This window comes from Cyclopterus lumpus, chromosome 10 (genome assembly GCF_009769545.1).
Source record: "Cyclopterus lumpus isolate fCycLum1 chromosome 10, fCycLum1.pri, whole genome shotgun sequence".
Taxonomy (NCBI): domain Eukaryota; kingdom Metazoa; phylum Chordata; class Actinopteri; order Perciformes; family Cyclopteridae; genus Cyclopterus; species Cyclopterus lumpus.
In genome coordinates this window covers 7,616,951-7,634,826 of record NC_046975.1, presented here as the reverse complement: position 1 = coordinate 7,634,826, position 17,876 = coordinate 7,616,951, and the positions used below count along the sequence as shown (strand labels likewise).

Here is a 17,876-nt window from a genome sequence, read left to right as displayed (position 1 = left end):
TATTTCATAAACTGACCCTTTTGTTTTGTATATTAAACTTGAATCTGAAATGTAACTGGTAACTGCCCCTGTCACTATAAATTATAGGAGTAAAAAAAAAAAAAAACATTAAAATAATCAAGTTAAATACGACAAAACTATCAAATGCTAGAGTGAATATACTTAGTTGCTTTCCACCGCTGCGCATAAGGAAGCCGTGGCACCTCCTGTAATTTATTCCACCAACATTTTCCTTTAACACGGTCCCTCCAGTTCTTCGGTTTCACTTTGGTGAAACGTGTCAGGTCTCAACCAGCATCCTGTACTAGCAGCTGTGCTATAAATAGTTGAATGGATCGGGCCAGGCCCGGCGGCTACAGGGTGCTGATCTATACTCCCCATTCTCCTTTAACCTCACACACACATGCAGACAACAAACAATATACACAAAGGAGAAAGCCTTCAATTTTATGGGAATAAATTATTTTAATGCAAATGTATCATCCAAAGCAAAATAAAAGGCATCCGACAGGTTATTTGGTTTCTTCTGTTAAGCAATCACTTTATTTTTTTTGACATTTTCAGTTTTATTTCCAAGGTATGTAATAAAAAATAATATTGGAATATCTTTTTCATATTAAGATCGTGGAAAAAAACATTGTGGCCATCGACTGTTAACAGTAAATCCAACCTAAATCACTGTCATCGTTAAAAATGATTCCACCTGAAGACGTACGTCAGCAAAAAACGGCTTCTGTGCAAATAAAAGGGATTCATTTCAAGCATTAGCTTCTTAAGAGCGCCCTGTGGCTCATCAACAGCCGGGGGGAGGGGGTCTTGGTGCCATTCGGGGGTGTCCAGGGTTAAAGGGTTGCCATCGGCAAAGCTGAAGGGTGGGGGTTAGGGAGGGCTGGAGATGGTTGACAGGGCAGGCAGGAGTAGTGTCTTACAGAGGTAATCGTCATAAAGTGCCAAGAGAGCCTCACACTAGATGAGCCTGAGATCCAAGTATACCATATAGGTGTTATTGTGTATCTATCTTGGTGTGTGTGTGTGTGTGTGTGTGTGTGTGTGTGTGTGTGTTTATAGATTATGTTTAGAAGCTAGGTACATGCTGCTACAGAGTAGCCCATGACAGGGTTGGCTGGTTAGTGCTGAGGGTCTCACATCAAGGTCAAGCAAGTGGCACCGGACAGAGACTTCCATATGGGAATCGAGGCTTTTCATTTATTAGACGGGCAGAAGAGGGAAACAGAGGGGTGGTTCTTAAAAGGAGTGCAAGGTCATCTAAGGCAGATGAGGGGGGCGGGGGTGATGGGACTCGAGGCACAGAAATCGGGGGGAGTAATGGGGGTGAACCGTTGGAGGAATAGTTATGTCAGCATGTCCCAGAGACAGCAGCAACACAGAGCCGTCCAGCAGGCTGTCAGGCAAGTGTCTCCTGAGTCGTCCCTTCTCCTGTCCTCCACCACGTACACTGGAGTGAGGGGGGGGGAGAGAGAGAGAGAGAGAGAGAGAGAGAGAGAGAGAGAGAGAGAGAGAGAAGGGCGGGAGGAGGGGAAGGGGTCGACAAGGTGATACAGAGAAGAGGGGAGAATAAAGGGAGAACATTTGAAAGAAAGCCATTAGTGATTCATTTTCTCCAATCGCATAGAAACCCGGAGATGATTCACCGTCAAAGGCTTCAGTGGTAAGCTCGAGTGTAACCGGGGCCGCTATAATTTTCCTCTAATTGCGTTCATCGCGGGAGGCGCATCACCATGGTAATGCCATAGCAGCCCAGAGCCGTGATCGGGCAGCGTTACAGTTGAGTAACACGAGCACTGCCGTGAGGTATCATCAAACCGGTGAAATGAGCAGCTTTCGGAGCTCCACGCCTCAACCAGACCCTTTTTTTCCGTCACTCGTGCTGTACTTCACGTCAATAAGTCTAAATAAGTCATGGGAAAGGATTATGTTTCCCCATCTGTTCCACACACATACAAAAACAAGACAAACAACAGGCCCTGAATGAAAACATCTCCCGTTCCTTGTTTCTGCGATTAATCATTCATGTGGAGGGAAACAGGCATCCAGCACATAAACAACCAGGTGCAGTGACTCGTGACATAGGACCGGTGTGTTACCAAGGTGACCGGGCCCTGGCCAATAGATTAAGTGAAGCCGGCTCACCACACTGAGCTCGGATAATGAAATGACTAGTTAATGATTGGCCAATATTTAATAATGAGCTTCTCCTATCAAGATCATTCAGAGCGAGGGCCTCGACAGCGGAACACTCTGCTTTTGATCCGCCAGAAGAGGCTTATCTTGATCAGCTACATGAGCAGTAACACCTCACCGCTCTCCTTAATACAAAGAGGTGTTAAAGGTGTTCTCTGGAAGCTTCGCTTTGCATATTCATTTTGAACATTTTACGACCGTGACATGTGTGCTTTTTGTTTCACAGCTCGGCTCCATTCTGGATGCTCAGTTGGGAGGTGCTGGTGCGCTGGCACACCTCTTACCGGCTTGCCTTCACACTTCTGAATCCTTAATGACTTGCTCTGCAGGCTGACAGGTTTTGCTTTTCTTTTTTTGGCCTATCTGCTGAAACAGCTCATTTATCAATCAATTTGTCAGAAGACAGAATGAACGGGAACCTGTTGTGATTATCAATTAAACATTTAAGTTGTTTAGGGGCTTAGCAAGAAAGTCAAACGTTTGATAGTCCAGCTTCTTTTGGGCTGTGAGAAACTGTGATGGGCATTTTTCACCACTTTCAACCTTTAGAGCTAAATCAATTTATCTGGACTATAAACGTCAGATTAATTGAACATTTAAATAATAGGTTATTTTAACATTACATTACATTACATTACATGTCATTTAGCTTGACGCTTTTATCCAAAGCGACTTACAATAAGTGCATTAAAACCATGAGTCCAAACTCAGAACAACAAGAATCAAGCAAGTACAATTTCTTCAATAACATTAAACTACAGAGTACTATCCGTACGTGCCATTTAAGTGCTACTAAAGTGCTAAACAACAAAGTGCTATTGGTAAGGGACATTTAAGTGCTACTAGAGTGCTACTACGGGCTCTACCTTCCCTATTCAAGGTATAGTCGAAAAAGATGTGTTTTTAGTTTCCGACGGAAGATGTAGAGACTTTCTGCTGTCCTGATGTCAATGGGGAGCTCGTTCCACCAATGAGGAGCCAGCACAGTAAACAATCGTGACTTTGTTGAGTGTTTAGCTCGAAGTGAAGGAGCTACAAGCCGATTGGCAGAAGCCGAGCAAAGTTTATGGGCTGGGGTGTACGGTTTTACCATGTAGACATTCTGCCTTGTTGTCAAAGTTAAATAACATTATGGAGTCTCCCTTTTATTCAAGTGTCCCATTAAGCTGTGACAGTGTGACAATGAGCCAGCATGAACAATACCAGGAGCGTAAAACCAAAAGCAGCTTAAGGAAATTCAGTCATCACTCATTTTATCCACCTGTGCTTTTTCCTTATTCTTTCTGTTAACAAAAAGGCCTGTACCGCTACTACCTGCAAGATGTGGGTCACATGACCGACAGAGCCAGCTGTAGGTGTCTCTCGGCTAATTTAAGGCTTTGAGGAATTCTGATTTGAACAGTGCAAAACTGTTCAAATGTTATGATCAAATTAAAATGATGCCCTCAATACTTTCCACTTTCTGAATCAAAGATCTTGTGTCACAGACATTTCCCACAGATCCTTAAATACATGAGACTCACACCAACTCTGTCTCGTTGACATATTATCAAATAATGAAGACGGCGCAGATAAACACTAATGTGATAAAAAGGGAATAAATGCCCTTTTCATTCGTTAATACCTACAAATAAATGTGTCCCCTTCGATTAAAATGTATGAATTTAAAACTCTTATCACAACACAAAGCCCAAAGTTAGTGTTTTCTGGTCTCTTAGATAACACTGGAAAAGCTCACACAGCTATTGGTGATCAGCCCTTAGTAAACATGTCAGCAGATTAGCTCGCCTCTCCTTCCTGGTTGTAGCGGCCGTTGAGACGCTCAGCCCTATTCAGTCAAAACCTTTTGGTCAAAAGGAAAGTTTTGGTCAGAAGAGGAGCTTCTTCTAGTTTTACTTTCAAGACTATTTTTGGCGACACATCTTTTGTTCCGACAACATTACGAATACCATACAAATTTGCATCAATCTCCATCATGTGTTACCACTCACCTGTGTTTTTGGGAGCTTCCCCATACATAGGCCCAGGAGGGGGTCCCCCCTGCCAGCCAAACTGTGGTTGCGGTTGTCCAGGGTACCCATAAGGAGGCTGTCCTTGGCCCTGGTAAGGACCTCCTGGGCCCATTTGTCCTGCAGGGTAGTTGGGGTACGCTGCATTAGGCTGCTCCATGTTCACAGGGTATCCCTGTGGGGGATAACCCTGAGGTGGGTAGCCCTGTGGAGGTGGGCCTTGGGCTGGGTAGCCTGGAGCAGTGGGGCCATTGCCTGGGTATGGAGGGGGCTGCTCAAAATTCATTTTTGGGACAAACGGTCACCTGAAGAGCAAGAAAATAGGAGTAACGGTGTTACTTTTCTAATTTTACTAAGTCGGCTCAGAAAACACGACAACAAGAGAGGCAGAAGACGTGGGTGTACTATCGTGTGAACAGCAATGCCACACTGATGTCAAAACTGGGAGAATAGAAAAGTCAATACTCAGGGCAACAATGTCCCATGTTAGAACAACTTGTTTTTCTACTTGTATGCTGACAAACCTTTATAAGGAAATATCATAGATAACGTACAAAATAAATTTTACATACTTTAAATACATCATACTACATTAGTGTATTATAAAAAGGTACACAAAAATACCTATTTACAGTTAGTAAAAGAGATAATAAGTTTGTAACAACAGTATACACATTTGGGGTTTATTATATATTGAACTGTGACGCTTTAACAGACCATTATCGTACTAGTTTGCAGTTAACTTTATGTGAATGCACCCAAATTCTATTGCAAAATCAGAACAATGTGGTAGTGTATTGACTGCGGAGAATGTCTGTGTGTGTGTGTGTGTGTGTGTGTGTGTGTGTGTAATTCAGCCTTGTGAGTCACATTAGACACTGAATTCCTCCGAGTCCTGCCATAAGAACACAACATTTTCAGACCTGCACACAAATGATGCAACTGTTTCCCACAACAGTAAAGTGCAGAGTATTTAGTTGCTCCCTAACCCCTTAACTCATCTCCTGCAGTCTCATGCCTTCGGAGTCTCACGTGGCGAACAATCACGGTCACTGCAGCCACACGGGAGAGACAAGCCCAGCATATCACCGTTTGCATGTTGAGTGTGTCTTTTGAGTCAACAGGCAATCACAGGCCACAGCCGAACTGCCACAGATAAGCACTATTTTCTTACTGTTCACATGCAGACTTTACAAATGGAGGAGTCAGCTTAACAGAGTGCAGGGCGAGGCTAATCAAATGAACCATGGGAAAGAGAGAGAGAAATTACAGTGACAAAACAGGTCTGCTCTGCTGGTATCTTCACACTTTTCTCCTTACTCAGAAACACAGACACACAACAAAATCACACATTCATAGTTGCCGTGTGTGATGTGTGAGACCAACACAACGGGGCAGAGGAAAGGTTTTGATGCTGTAGCCGAACCAGAAACTTTTTTAAATATCTCTAAGGCTGTTTGGAAAGTCCAATAAATGTTTGTGACCAGCTTTGTGTCTAAAGGTTAACCGTTCCACTCTAGACATTGTGAGAAGAAAGTGCATTTCCCAACCTAATGGCTTCTGATAAGGCGGATTTGGGTTCTTTTGCAACCCTCATGCTAGCCCTCATCACTGGATTTGCTCATGTGAAACAGCCACAGCAAAGGACAGTGGGCCAGATGGAAAACTGCATGTCTGCTAGGCCTCACTGGATTCCTGTCACGTTGTATATGTACACTATAAACACCTAAATAGCACTACAACTTCTCCAACCACAACAATCCTCTGCCTATGACAAAGCAATGCTGTAAAAAATGCTGTAAATTGAAATGAGTCAAGGGGCATTTCTCCAATTGGTAGACAAATAAACAGTTGCCAATTTGGAAAAACAATATTTTATTTATTAGTTTCAAAGTATAACAACTCTCTTTCATTACCTAATTTGGTAATAATAATAATAACATGGTTTAAAGATGACTCTTGGGTAATGTTAAACAGATACTGAGTATATTTCATAGAAGAAAAGAACCATTAATGGAGTACATCCTGCTTTAACATCAGTAGTAAGCTTCTCTGTGCAGCGCTTTTCAAAAAGATGTCTGGACATTTCACCGCCTGACAGATGGCAAGGCCTATGTAACTATGGTTACCATGCTCCAGTGGAACAGAATGGTCCCTGATGGTTTGTTTTTGTTGTACCTTGAGGCAGCAAGGAGTAGTGAAATAACACAATCACCAGATCTCTCTCTCTCTCTCTCTCCGTTAAAAGGGACACGTTGATGGCTGTCGGATCTTTGCGCCACTTCACAAGTCATTTGTGACGATAAAGAGTGTTACATTACCGGTTGAAGGCTGAGAAGAGCGGTCTTTCAAAAGGGACCTGACAAATAATCAGTAATCTGACACCATTAAAGGATGTTTACACAGCATCAAAGTTCACCTTGTGGGTGACCTTGGCTTTATTGTACCCACATAAACCTTTGATTCTGTTCTGATGAGACGTGATTTACAGGTCTCTCGTATGAAGGCTTGCAGTGCGTGTGTATGTGCGTGCGTGTGTGTGTGTGTGCGTATTTGCATGTTTGTCATTTGTATGCCAAGGGAATGAGTTCACAATGTTTCCACAATAGTATCACGGCGATAATATCACCTACAGACAGTGCAGTTGAGATGTCTGACATCTCTGACAATGGTATTACTGACAAAGAAGTAAACAGGCATAGTCAGTTCTCTAACATATGCATTATTATAACAGCAGCATTAAGCAATGTACAATAACAAATAAGTCACTTAACTGGTGGAAGTTATTAACCCTTGATCAAAACAATTCCTCCGTAGACTAAAAGGACAGAACAAAGTAAATGTTGTGAACCTGTTCAGGGCTGTTGTTAAACTGATTTCATAAATGCAAAGTGCCATGGATGCCAAGGAAACTGGGGCAACTTCCCCTTAATATAAACAAGTTCCCTTTCTTATGTAGAAGTTTGAAGAGAAAATGTATTGTCCAAACATAATTGACAATATGACATCCATTTGTTGTAACTGTAAAATACTATTTTCATATTTTTTTAATGCGTGTCGAGAGGAATTTAAACAGCAAAGACAGAAACATTGGGGACTTTTCTGGGCAGATAGCATGGCATCTTGAGGTACTGCGCTCAGTAGAAGTATTACACAATACCAAAAGAAATGTCTTAGTTTCATCCCTAGAAATGTGGTCTAAAAGGCGGGTCTATAGCAGGAGGGATATGTCGGCCTAGTTTATACAACAACATAAAGGGCTTCCTTTAATTGTGACTGTGCTTACACAGGGGCCTCTCTGGAGCCTCTGTTTACGTTCTCTGCATCTAGTCGAGGCGTCACAAGACCAAGAGGCTGCATGTGAAGGGCAGAATAAGGAAGAACCAGAACCACAGCTATCTCACACATGCACACGAAGGCAAACACACGGGCTGAGCTGAGTCACGACAAAGGGAACCACAAAAGGCCACATCCTATAGCGGTTACTGTAAGAAAAGAAAAAAGGGTCTTTGTTGCTGCAAACTTAACGGACATTTAGCCGCATCGCGTTAATTGTAGCTATATAGCTAGCTTGTTATTAGCTTAATATTACTATTTTATCTTGAGCCTTTCGGTGTAAACTGTCTACTGGTATTAGTATGGTATTAGCAAGCATATATAATAACGGTATTTCGCGCAAACAGTCGGTTATCAATATGTCTAAGAAACATTATAAGCTAATACTTTATGGCACCTGCAGGCCCCAGCCCATAGCACTGTTCCTTTTCCCAGGCCCCTGAGTTAATGATGGTTTTAATATTATGCTCATAAACACACACACGTAACACCGTTGGACATATTTTGAACACCTACCTTTGAATGAATAGTCTGTCGTAAATAGCAGCAATGTCTGTGTGGAAAGAAACTCCTTCTCTTTTCCGAGTTGACAACAATTTGTTACCGCAATGTGCCTCTCTTGTGTCTAAAAAAACCCAGTGCGTATCGCCTTTGAGGGACGTGACGTCATCTTAAGGGTACGGCGCAGTGGGGGAGGTGTGGGGGGGGTGGGGGGGGGCGAGTGAGCAACAGAAAGCGCTGATTGGCTGACGCGAGGGTCGCTGCTCGTGGCGTCCAATCACAAGACAGAACGATGACCAGTGGCAGCACCTTCTGATCCTCGGACTTTAGAAGAGACTGAATAGGCCCACATCACGGAGCCAGTGACGGAATGACCACGAGGAGAGAGAATAGTCCAATAGGTGACTAATCAATGTTAATCATTAATTACAGACGTGCTGCGCGCTCGCCTCGGAATTTTAGTTTTGATAGGATTTTGGAATATTTGCAGCTCTTGACATATTCGTATTATGTTTATATTTTATATATATAATATATATATATTATATATTATATATATATATATATATATATATATATATATATACAATTATTTTGGGGCTCTATTATTTGATCTACATCATGTGTTTTTTTATTCACAAATGCACCTGTTTGTCTATGGTGCATTACTGGTTTTCTCCCAGCAGGTGTCAGACTATTCCCACTCTATTCCTCTATGAAGGGCCAGTGGTTGTGGTTTCCTGCACTATAATGAGCCAGCAGTGAGCTGTTGTGTTGTCATGTAGCTAATATATTTGACAATGTCATTGTTTAATTTGTATAACTGAATCTGAATCTGAATTTTAATATTCACCATCACACGCCCTACAGTATAAACATATTGCACCTAAATTACCTGATTTAAAACAATACATCGCAAGTGATTTGCTTGTCTTTTTTTTCACTCTGTTGACTGTTGCAGTCAGTCTGACACCGATTTTTCGTTATTCATAAAACATTGATCAAAACAGCAAGGGTACAGAAATGTGGCAGGTAAAGCTTTCGTTAAATAATGTGCACACAACAAAGGGACTGAATGCCTTCAAACTAATGAGGTGCTTGACAATGATCTGGCAACGAGGTCCCTATAGTGTGCCTGTGTAATATGGAGATGATTGGGTTTTCTGGAAGAGCAGCCGATATCTGAGTGAGTCTGCTCAGATTCTGTTATAACAAGAAGGAGCTGTGGCTCTGCACTACGTCGAGCTCTCAGTGTTCAGCGTCTCTGCTCTTGTGTGCAGCGATTAGACAGCTCACTGCACCCATGCATGTGCCTACCTTACTGTGAGCACATGTACATGATAGCTAGTGGTGGAAGACATGTTACTCTATAATAAAGTATCCTATTCTACATAGTGTTAGCTATATTTAATAGTTACTACTTCACATACTTAAAAAACGTCGTAGGGTTTGGAGACATGGTCTGTGAAACATCATCTCAGTTCTATCAGACATGACATTACATGAGTACAGTGTGAGCAGAGTAACATACCAGCAGCCAGCCAGCCAGTTTGACAGCTGCCACTGGAACTTAAAAGGGAAACGGTTTCTATTCTGCAAGGTGATACCATACCAGATAGCGACGTGTGATAAAAGCTCGCACAACCAGTGCCTGTAACAACAGAGTTGTAGACCAGTGGTGCCCCCCAGCGGTTCCTCCCCGAGAAACAAGGACTTGACCTCTGACATACACGCTATATTTACAGCTATTACAAAGTCATGCATGGAAAACATGTTGGTGGAAGGCACCGTTACTGGAGACACATGAAGCAATAGCCCTGCAGCAGCTGTTAGAAGACGGACCTGAGACTGTCGAGTGAGGCTTGTCACAGATCCGGCCACAAACCTATCTGCTGTGTCGTGAACAAGGCCACGGTTTGCTTTCAGTGGGGCTTGAGTAGAGTCAATTCAAAAGAGTGTTTGTTGTCATTTACTACACTTCATATAGTCCCTTGTTGGAAGCCTCACATATAGGAGATCAACAGATGAAACCAGAAATGAAATACACTTGTCTACGATTGCAGTGTAATCCAATAAACTGAACACAATCTGTGAAAGAAGCATATCTAGGAATTGAATAAACTGAACCTTTTACTGGCTTAATTCCTGCGATGGAAAGAAATGCAAAGTTTATGTGTGTGTGTTTTCATCATGCATGAGGTAAACATGCAATCCACTTCAGCCCCCCCCCCCCTCCCCTCTCTCCTCATGATAGATGTGACCAAGAGGGCCGTGTACCAGTGTCTGTTTACATCGTCACCCGGGCAATTTAGCCCTAGCCCGCACCAACGGCTTCAGCGGGTGCAGCTGACAGAAATAGAGCCTGGCCTGCAGGCCCAACTCTACCCAACAGCAGGGGGAGGGGGATGTGAGGGGGGGGGGGAGAGAATAGTTTGTCTGTGGAAAAGGGCAAAGGGGCAAGATTACCAGAGTTCATTGAAACTCAGAGTGAATGCAAGGACAAGGAAAATACCATTCGAAACAACATCTCAGGGATGGATGGCAGTCTCTAAGCCAGGATGAAGCTTTTAATATCGGGGCCAAGCAGAACCGTGTGTCACATTTACACACTTATGGTCACATTTTGGATTCAGCGCAATGGGTGATTCTGTTAAATAGCACTAAACACTACTTTTTACCTCTGAAAGGTGTGGAATTATATTTTGTCCTTATAGTCACAATAAAATAATATGCGGTTTGTAGAAATCATCTGACATAAGAAATGTCAGATGATTGTTTGCAGACACTTTTGGCCCTCGCTCTGTGATGGATACCTCGTCCACAAAGTTAACGACAAGCCTTTGCGTCACTGTCACATGCCCAGTGATAAATCTGCCAGCAGGGATGTCCCACTCTGAGCAACTGATCCCCAATGTTACAACAAAATCCTTTACATACATAATAAATTCCACAGGCCAATTACTGCATGTTAAAAATGACATGCAGTGATTGGAAAAGTCAATTCTATGCGGGCAATTATTTTATATGACATATACATCAAATTTAGGTGGCAATGTTATCATATTGCTGTGGTGCAGATGCAGAAAAAAGAAAGGCAAATCTCTCATGCATGAGTTTTTGTCCAAAGTCAACACACTTTAAACCTGTCATCACAATGGTAGGGAGGCATTTGTCTCCTTTAAAGCAAAAACATTGAAGTATAATTTTCAGTATTGTACCCCCCTTCTGCCTGATAAGAAATCCCCTGTGGTATATTTCACCTGCCGTTGTTCTCGGCATGTGTGTCCAGAACAAACATACACACCAACGTGTTCAATTGGCACGTTTTTAAGCATCACCCAGACTTTTATCAAAAAGTTATCTTATCATTTGGCACTGCAGTGCGTGTCCAGTCTGGGTCCAGTATTTCCTCAAGGGCACAGTAGCCTTATGGTACACAGCAAGTTGGCTTTGCGTGGGCCAAATACTAAACAAATGCTCCGAGTCTCATCATGAGTCATTTATACAATCAGAGCATCTTGGACAAAACTCAGTCGACACCTTTGATGCGACGCTAAGCGGTTGCCTGTCACACCTGCAAGGCCGTGGGACAAAGACCAGCTGAGCAGACTGACCCACATCAGTGACTCACTTATGACGCATAGGGACCTACTTATCTGTTCCCAGTCGAAGATATACCCTGACTTCAGCAGTAGCTTCAACATTTTTTGGGGGTCACCAATGCTGAATAAACAGGCCATCGCTTCCTAAACAATCCTCATAGATATTAAGTAAATCTACAATTACATATTAGAGATAACTGCCGGGTCAAATAGCAGGTGTCCCACCCCGCCCCCATGTTACAGAGTGCTTTCAATAAGCCTGGTCTTTGAGCTGCAGCTGACCTCATTCCTTGAGACCAGGCCTACTCCTAGTCGGCCCCCCTAATCTACAGATCAGGGGCTGGAACAAGCAGGCATACCTAGCCCTGACTCTGTGTACATGGGTGGCCTTCAGGTTAAGCAACGTGTGCCAATGGTGCACTTTGAATCCAGTCTTATTAAAGAAATGATCTTTATCTTTCATTAGACTTGTGTTTTATTGGTCGAGCATCATCAGATGTACATCTACTAAGATATGTCTGACTGAACAACATTCCAGCTTGAGCAACAGAAGAATACATTTATGTTTGACTTTAATTAACAGACCAGTTGTATGCTCTTATAAAACACAAGGGTTGAGCTTCAGGGGCGAAATGTATATATATATATATATATATGTATTTTTTTCTTATTCTATAAACAAACATTTCTAAACTTTAAAATGAGTTAGGAGAACTCATACAATAATAACAAAAGCAAAAATAATTGCAGGGTAAACTAAATGATGCCTATTTTTCCACTTCATATGAATATGTACTTCATTGTATATGTGACAAACGGGAAGTTAAGCTGGCATGTCAACGGGCAGCTTCACAATGAAAGATAACAAATTTAACTATACTGTAAAGTGTAATACACCAAAGAATAACAATGTCCTAAACATTGTTTAAAGTAGAAGGTGATACACATTTAATGACACAAATACACACACAAGCAATTGCTGGCAGTTTGAACAGCCTTTATTTGAAATTATTCACATTTCAGCTCTCGCTCGCTCCATACAAAAACAGAGAAGAAACTGATTTAGGCCCTGACCCCCAATATTATCACAAAGAAAGTTAGCCATCTGTTTTTTGGGAGGGTGGGGGGTTTTACAACAAAACTACTGATGCCTGCAGTGAACAATTCTACATGTCTTAATGTAATCATCCTGTATTCCCCAACTTAAAAAATAGGCTACATTGTACAATGTTATTTACAAAAGATTTAAAAAAAAAGTTAAATCAAAATGGATTTTGTTCAACCCTGCTGCAGCTCTGAAGTGAGTGATCCACTAATCAGCCCATTAAACAGCATTTCTTTGCTTAACACACTTTGTAGGGTCAAAAACACCCTACACTTTTCCTCTTTTGTTTTGGTTCATCACAAAAGCTTTTATTTTTTTAAAAAAGGTAAAAAAAAAGCTTATATGTAATGCATTAGTCATGAATGACCCTGGAGGTGTTTTAAATGATAACTCTCCACAGGAGGTAATACTGGAGCTCAGATGTCCATCTCAAACTGGTTGTCATCTGTAGAAAAGGGAGACACGAAACAGTTAAGATTGAGAAGGGGAGGTGTTTGCTAACACAAATATTAACTGCCAGCTGATGTCAGTCAGAGTGCAACCACACCTCAACGGACTGCAGAGAGGATCTCAAAGTACAGACCTTATCAATGCGTTCACAACTGGCAAGAAAAAAAACTAACATATTGGACAATATGGGTGCTGCACAACGTGTCATGTGTGTTTACTGACACCCAGACAAGGGAGACAGAGAAAAAGGTCAACACTAAGTCTACTGGGCTTAACTTTGACAGGAGGAATGGCGGTTTGATGCATTTTGCTCGATAATAAATCCAAACTTGCCTGTGAGCTCAAACCTTTGGTTACACGGTCATGACTTGCTGGGAATAAAAACCCTTATTTAGGCAATTAATTCATAAGTTATCAGGCACAAGCTATAAACAAAAGTTACGTTCTTCACCCCTTTAGCAGCAACAACTGACACTATCATCCTAAAATTATAGGGAAAGCCTATGTTAAACCAGATGAAATATATGGCGATTTTATAAGCCTTATAGTGTATAATTGTATTTCATAGAACCACAAAAAGCTTTAAAGATGTATGGACACACTGTGAAATGTGCATTTCCCAGTTAAATCCACTCTGTAACACTAATCAAGCTCAGAGAAAACAATAACTACAATAGATGCATGTTTACCCGCAAGGTCCTTCTCTTCCTCCTCTGCCTCCTCCTTGAGGTCCTGCAGTTTCCCCATAGTGTGTGTAGCAGGTACTGTCACCCCGGGGATCTGGGGCAGACAGCATGGGGGGGTCCGGGCTAGAGGGGGTTTCGACAATCCAAAAGAAACTTCCTGTCATAAATGATGCGGGTACCTGAGACACAAAAAGAGAATCGGGTGTTTAACTTAAACTAAATTAACATAAAATATATCTTCTAAACAGGAAGTGAATTCTTTGAAGACAAAACAGAACCGATTGGATGCTGGAGTATCTAATAATATAACAGCCTAGTTATTTTTTGCATGTTGGCACATTTGGGGAGTGAAGTATCATTGTCTACCGGAGGGGGTTGAGTGGGAAAAGGAGGGTTCTATGTGCGTGCAAAGGGGAGGGCTGAAGGCTGCCGCTGCCATGAGTTCTTGGAAATCAGAGCACAAAACATTCTCTTTATGAAGGAGGCCTTGAGATTAAAGCCACATGTTTGTTCTTTGACTGGGTACGACTTTTAACATTAATGGCAGCTGTGACATGCATCCAAAATATATTTTCCTCAAGCTGTGCTGACATCATTTCACCCTAAAGCGCCACACAAACAGTCAGGACTTGGACAAAACTCCAAGCGAATAACAGTGTCATAAATGGCGTGTTGTGATAAGTTTGACCAGGGCACGACTTCAGTCAAGGAGAGAACTACTGTCTCTTTATTGGAGTTTGAACCTGCTCAACGAGGAAAAACATGTTATGCAATAACTGTGGTAAGCAGCACATCCTGGACAAAGGGAAGCAAATCCGGAGGGGGGGGGGCATAAAATTGGGGCGAGGAAAGGGGGTTGGAATGGAAACTATAGTGCAAGCAATGTATTGCAAGGGAGCCGAGGGTGCGGAGCAGTTATGTAGAAAGAGGGTGAGCAAGCAACACATGACCCCAGAAGAGTGAAATGTGTTGTGGAAAACAAGTCAAAGCTCTGTGGGGCAAGTTCAATGGCTTGTTTAAGTGTGTGTAAGTGTGTGTGTGTGTGTGTGTGTGTGTGTGTGTGTGTGTGTGTGTGTGTGTGTGTGTGTGTGTATATATTTTCACTGTGCATTAGACATTTCTTCGCCCTCGTTAACTTGTACAGAATGTTCTCTACACAGTTCCTGAAATGCAAGGCAGAGAGCAGCGGGGATAGGACGGCCTCCAACTCCTCCACCCCGACAGGGGCCAACCCTGTGCGGTTCTGGCAGCTGGAGACACACACACACCCTCTTTAAACTCCAAGTCCCGGGTAAAAACAGCTCTTGCAGCAACAAAAGACTGAGTGTTAAGGCCACAACGTGTCAAATGTTTTTATTGGCCATGTTCATGCGAATAAACATGTCATGTAAGCCAAAGTTACCACCGCTCCGCTATTAGTAATGAAATAAATAAATACATATATATACATAAACACACATATGTTACTATGTAGTATGTATTCGATAGACATTTGAAATTTAGTAAGAGTAAACACTGTCTGACTCCATACTTCTTATGCATGCTTATACTTCGTGCTTCCGTTGTTTGGTTCACTTTACCAACATCAACAAATGACAGGAAACGTGCTGACAGCATTAGGGGCTGCAGCCAACTGTCACCGTGCACAATGTGAACAACGGGGCACTTCTCCAACTTCACCCCAATAGTGGGGACCAGTTGTTTACCTTTTAATGTGGTTATGTGATGGTGTTGGGGCGAGCTAAACAGCGAGTATAACCCAATACCCTTCATCAGCTGTTATGCTATTTTGTATCGTCTGCAGCCTCTGGCGAGCCCGAGCTCCCCGTCGGGCTTTAGGGACGTTCACCCCCACGTACAAACCACCCGTTGAGTCGGCAGCGACTGACGTTAGCTCAACGTGGTCCGTGGTGTGAACTCGCTTCAGAAAAAACAAACGGATTAAATATGAGAAAACGCTCGCGAGAAAGCGTCGCGCAGTTCTTACCTCCTGGCGTGGTGGAGAAGAGGGTCCCCCCGGGTGTCTGGCTGTAACAGTCGGGTAGCTGGGACCAGTCCTTCAGGGTGAGCACCCTGGTGGGTATGGGGCAGCTTTTCACTTCGTTTGTGCCGGACGACATGCTAGCTTCTGCGGGGCTGCTGCAGGCGGAGTGGGACGAGTGTCTTTAAAAGTCCTCGACCTCGCGGTGTAACGCTCACTAGGCGTGCACGGAGACGGGCGGCTTCAGCGCTGTGGGACTTGCTTTACGGCCAACGGAGGAAACTCTTTGCAACTGTAACTCGCAAACGGAGGATTCACACAAGCTCAAGAGAGTTTTTTCGGGGGCCCCGGTGGTGTCTGTCGCTAAAAGCAGCTACCAAACGCTACCATGTGCTGTATTTGTACTACACACACGGCTGCAGCGGCCACTCGTGATGTTTTTGTGCAACGGCTCTGAGACACGTGGAGCGACTATGTGGTGGGAATGTTTTCCTGTAAAAGACAGCCAACGGGGCGGTGTTAACAAAGGAGAGAGAGAGAGAGGGGGGGGGGGGGTGTTGACAATACACTTTTAAAACCTGATGTTAAGCCTTTCCAGCAATTAACAAGCTGATATCTTCTTGGACAGCTTCTCTACAGCTCTTTATTCTGGCTATTTACTTTATGAGAACACAAACGTGTTCTTTTGGTTAATGGGCTAAAATAATTGACCAAGAAATGGCGTGGTTTTCAGAGTTGAGTCAACGTGAGCATTAAGAAAATTGCAATACATGTCTTCTCTGGTTCACAAATCAAGCGCTTCGCCGCTGTCTCCGCGTTACTCACTCGGTTGCAATGCCCCCTACAGGCGGGTCACTGTGAGGAGCAGCAGCACGTTCCTCACGAACCATCGACAGCTGCTTCAGATCACTGATCGACTTCAACAACAACAACAAATAAGGGCTTTTTGTGTCCTTTTCTGTATCCATTCTGCTTTATTTATCTACGACATATATCTATTTTTTATTTTGTGTCTATTTGTGTCATGTTTGCCATACTTTGATTGCATTAATCATTACGCCTATTACATTTAACCTTTTGTTATTATCTTATTTCAAGCTTTTGTTGCATGTTGATTTTGGTTTGATTTAAGGTGTTTGATGAGAAAAAGTCATGATTCAAATCTGTGCAAATTGCCTGTCTAATCTTCCAATTTGGTTTGTACATATTAAGGGTCGACACACTGGAAACAAATGAGTCTGTATTTTTCCACTGAAAAATATGATCAATTCCCTGAATTCACAAAATAATATTACTTAAAAAAATGATATGAAATTTGTTTGATGAGGGATTCATTTTAAATAATAAAATCAAAACTACTTTGTAATTTCAATTCACACTTTCAATTCCATTCCGGTTTCCTATCAGGAAGCTACTCTCATTTACCACTTGAGGGCGACATCGACATGAACACGTTGGGGCCACTGTTCGTCAAAGACAGAAAGAAAACGATACTTATTACATCAGTTGAGGTATCACTGTACTACTCTGCCGTCTTGATAATCCTCTGGAGTCGTTACTGCAATTTTTTGCAGGAGAAAAACACTATGATGTTACATTTTAAGACATGTTCTGTGTTTCATAATTATACATGTAGGTGATTGAATTAAGCAAGTGTTTTTTATTCTTCCTTTTTACCCGAAACGTTGTGTTTGTATCTTGTGTTTGCTCCTTGTCTTTCTATTTAGTTATGTTCTGTTTGTCTATGCCTTATGTAAAGCGTCTTTGAGTGTCTAGAAAAGTATTATTATTATTATTATTATTATTATTATTATTAAGTGCTTGCAAGTAACTTACATTAAAGACGCTCTCCCCTTAAAAACTTTGCGTCTCGGTTTTTTTTCCTACAATAATTAATTACGATACAAAATGGTAATTGTAGCGAACACAAAACCGCCGGCCCTGGGGCTCCAGGGCGGGCCCATGGCCTCTCATCCAAAGTCAGCTGACGTGGTTTCAAAGAAG

The 17,876-nt window shown here is 42.4% G+C and overlaps 2 protein-coding genes across 2 annotated transcripts; both read right to left on the bottom strand.

The window, feature by feature from the left end:
- Positions 1-445: 445 nt before the first annotated feature.
- Positions 446-8,217, bottom strand: LOC117737574 (cysteine-rich and transmembrane domain-containing protein 1-like). The gene is made up of 3 exons (XM_034543625.1): positions 8,064-8,217; positions 4,194-4,516; positions 446-1,456 (listed from the first exon to the last, which is right to left on the bottom strand). The coding sequence occupies exons 2-3, from the start codon at positions 4,495-4,497 to the stop codon at positions 1,353-1,355; spliced, it is 408 nt and encodes a 135-aa protein (XP_034399516.1). The 5' UTR covers positions 4,498-4,516; positions 8,064-8,217; the 3' UTR covers positions 446-1,352.
- Positions 8,218-12,630: 4,413 nt separating this feature from the next.
- LOC117737583 (eukaryotic translation initiation factor 4E-binding protein 3-like) lies at positions 12,631-16,370 on the bottom strand. The gene is given in 4 exon segments (XM_034543633.1): positions 12,631-13,200; positions 13,895-14,023; positions 14,026-14,070; positions 15,879-16,370. Coding segments are annotated over 4 exon segments (336 nt in total). The 5' UTR covers positions 16,012-16,370; the 3' UTR covers positions 12,631-13,171.
- Between the last annotated feature and the right edge of the window lie 1,506 nt (positions 16,371-17,876).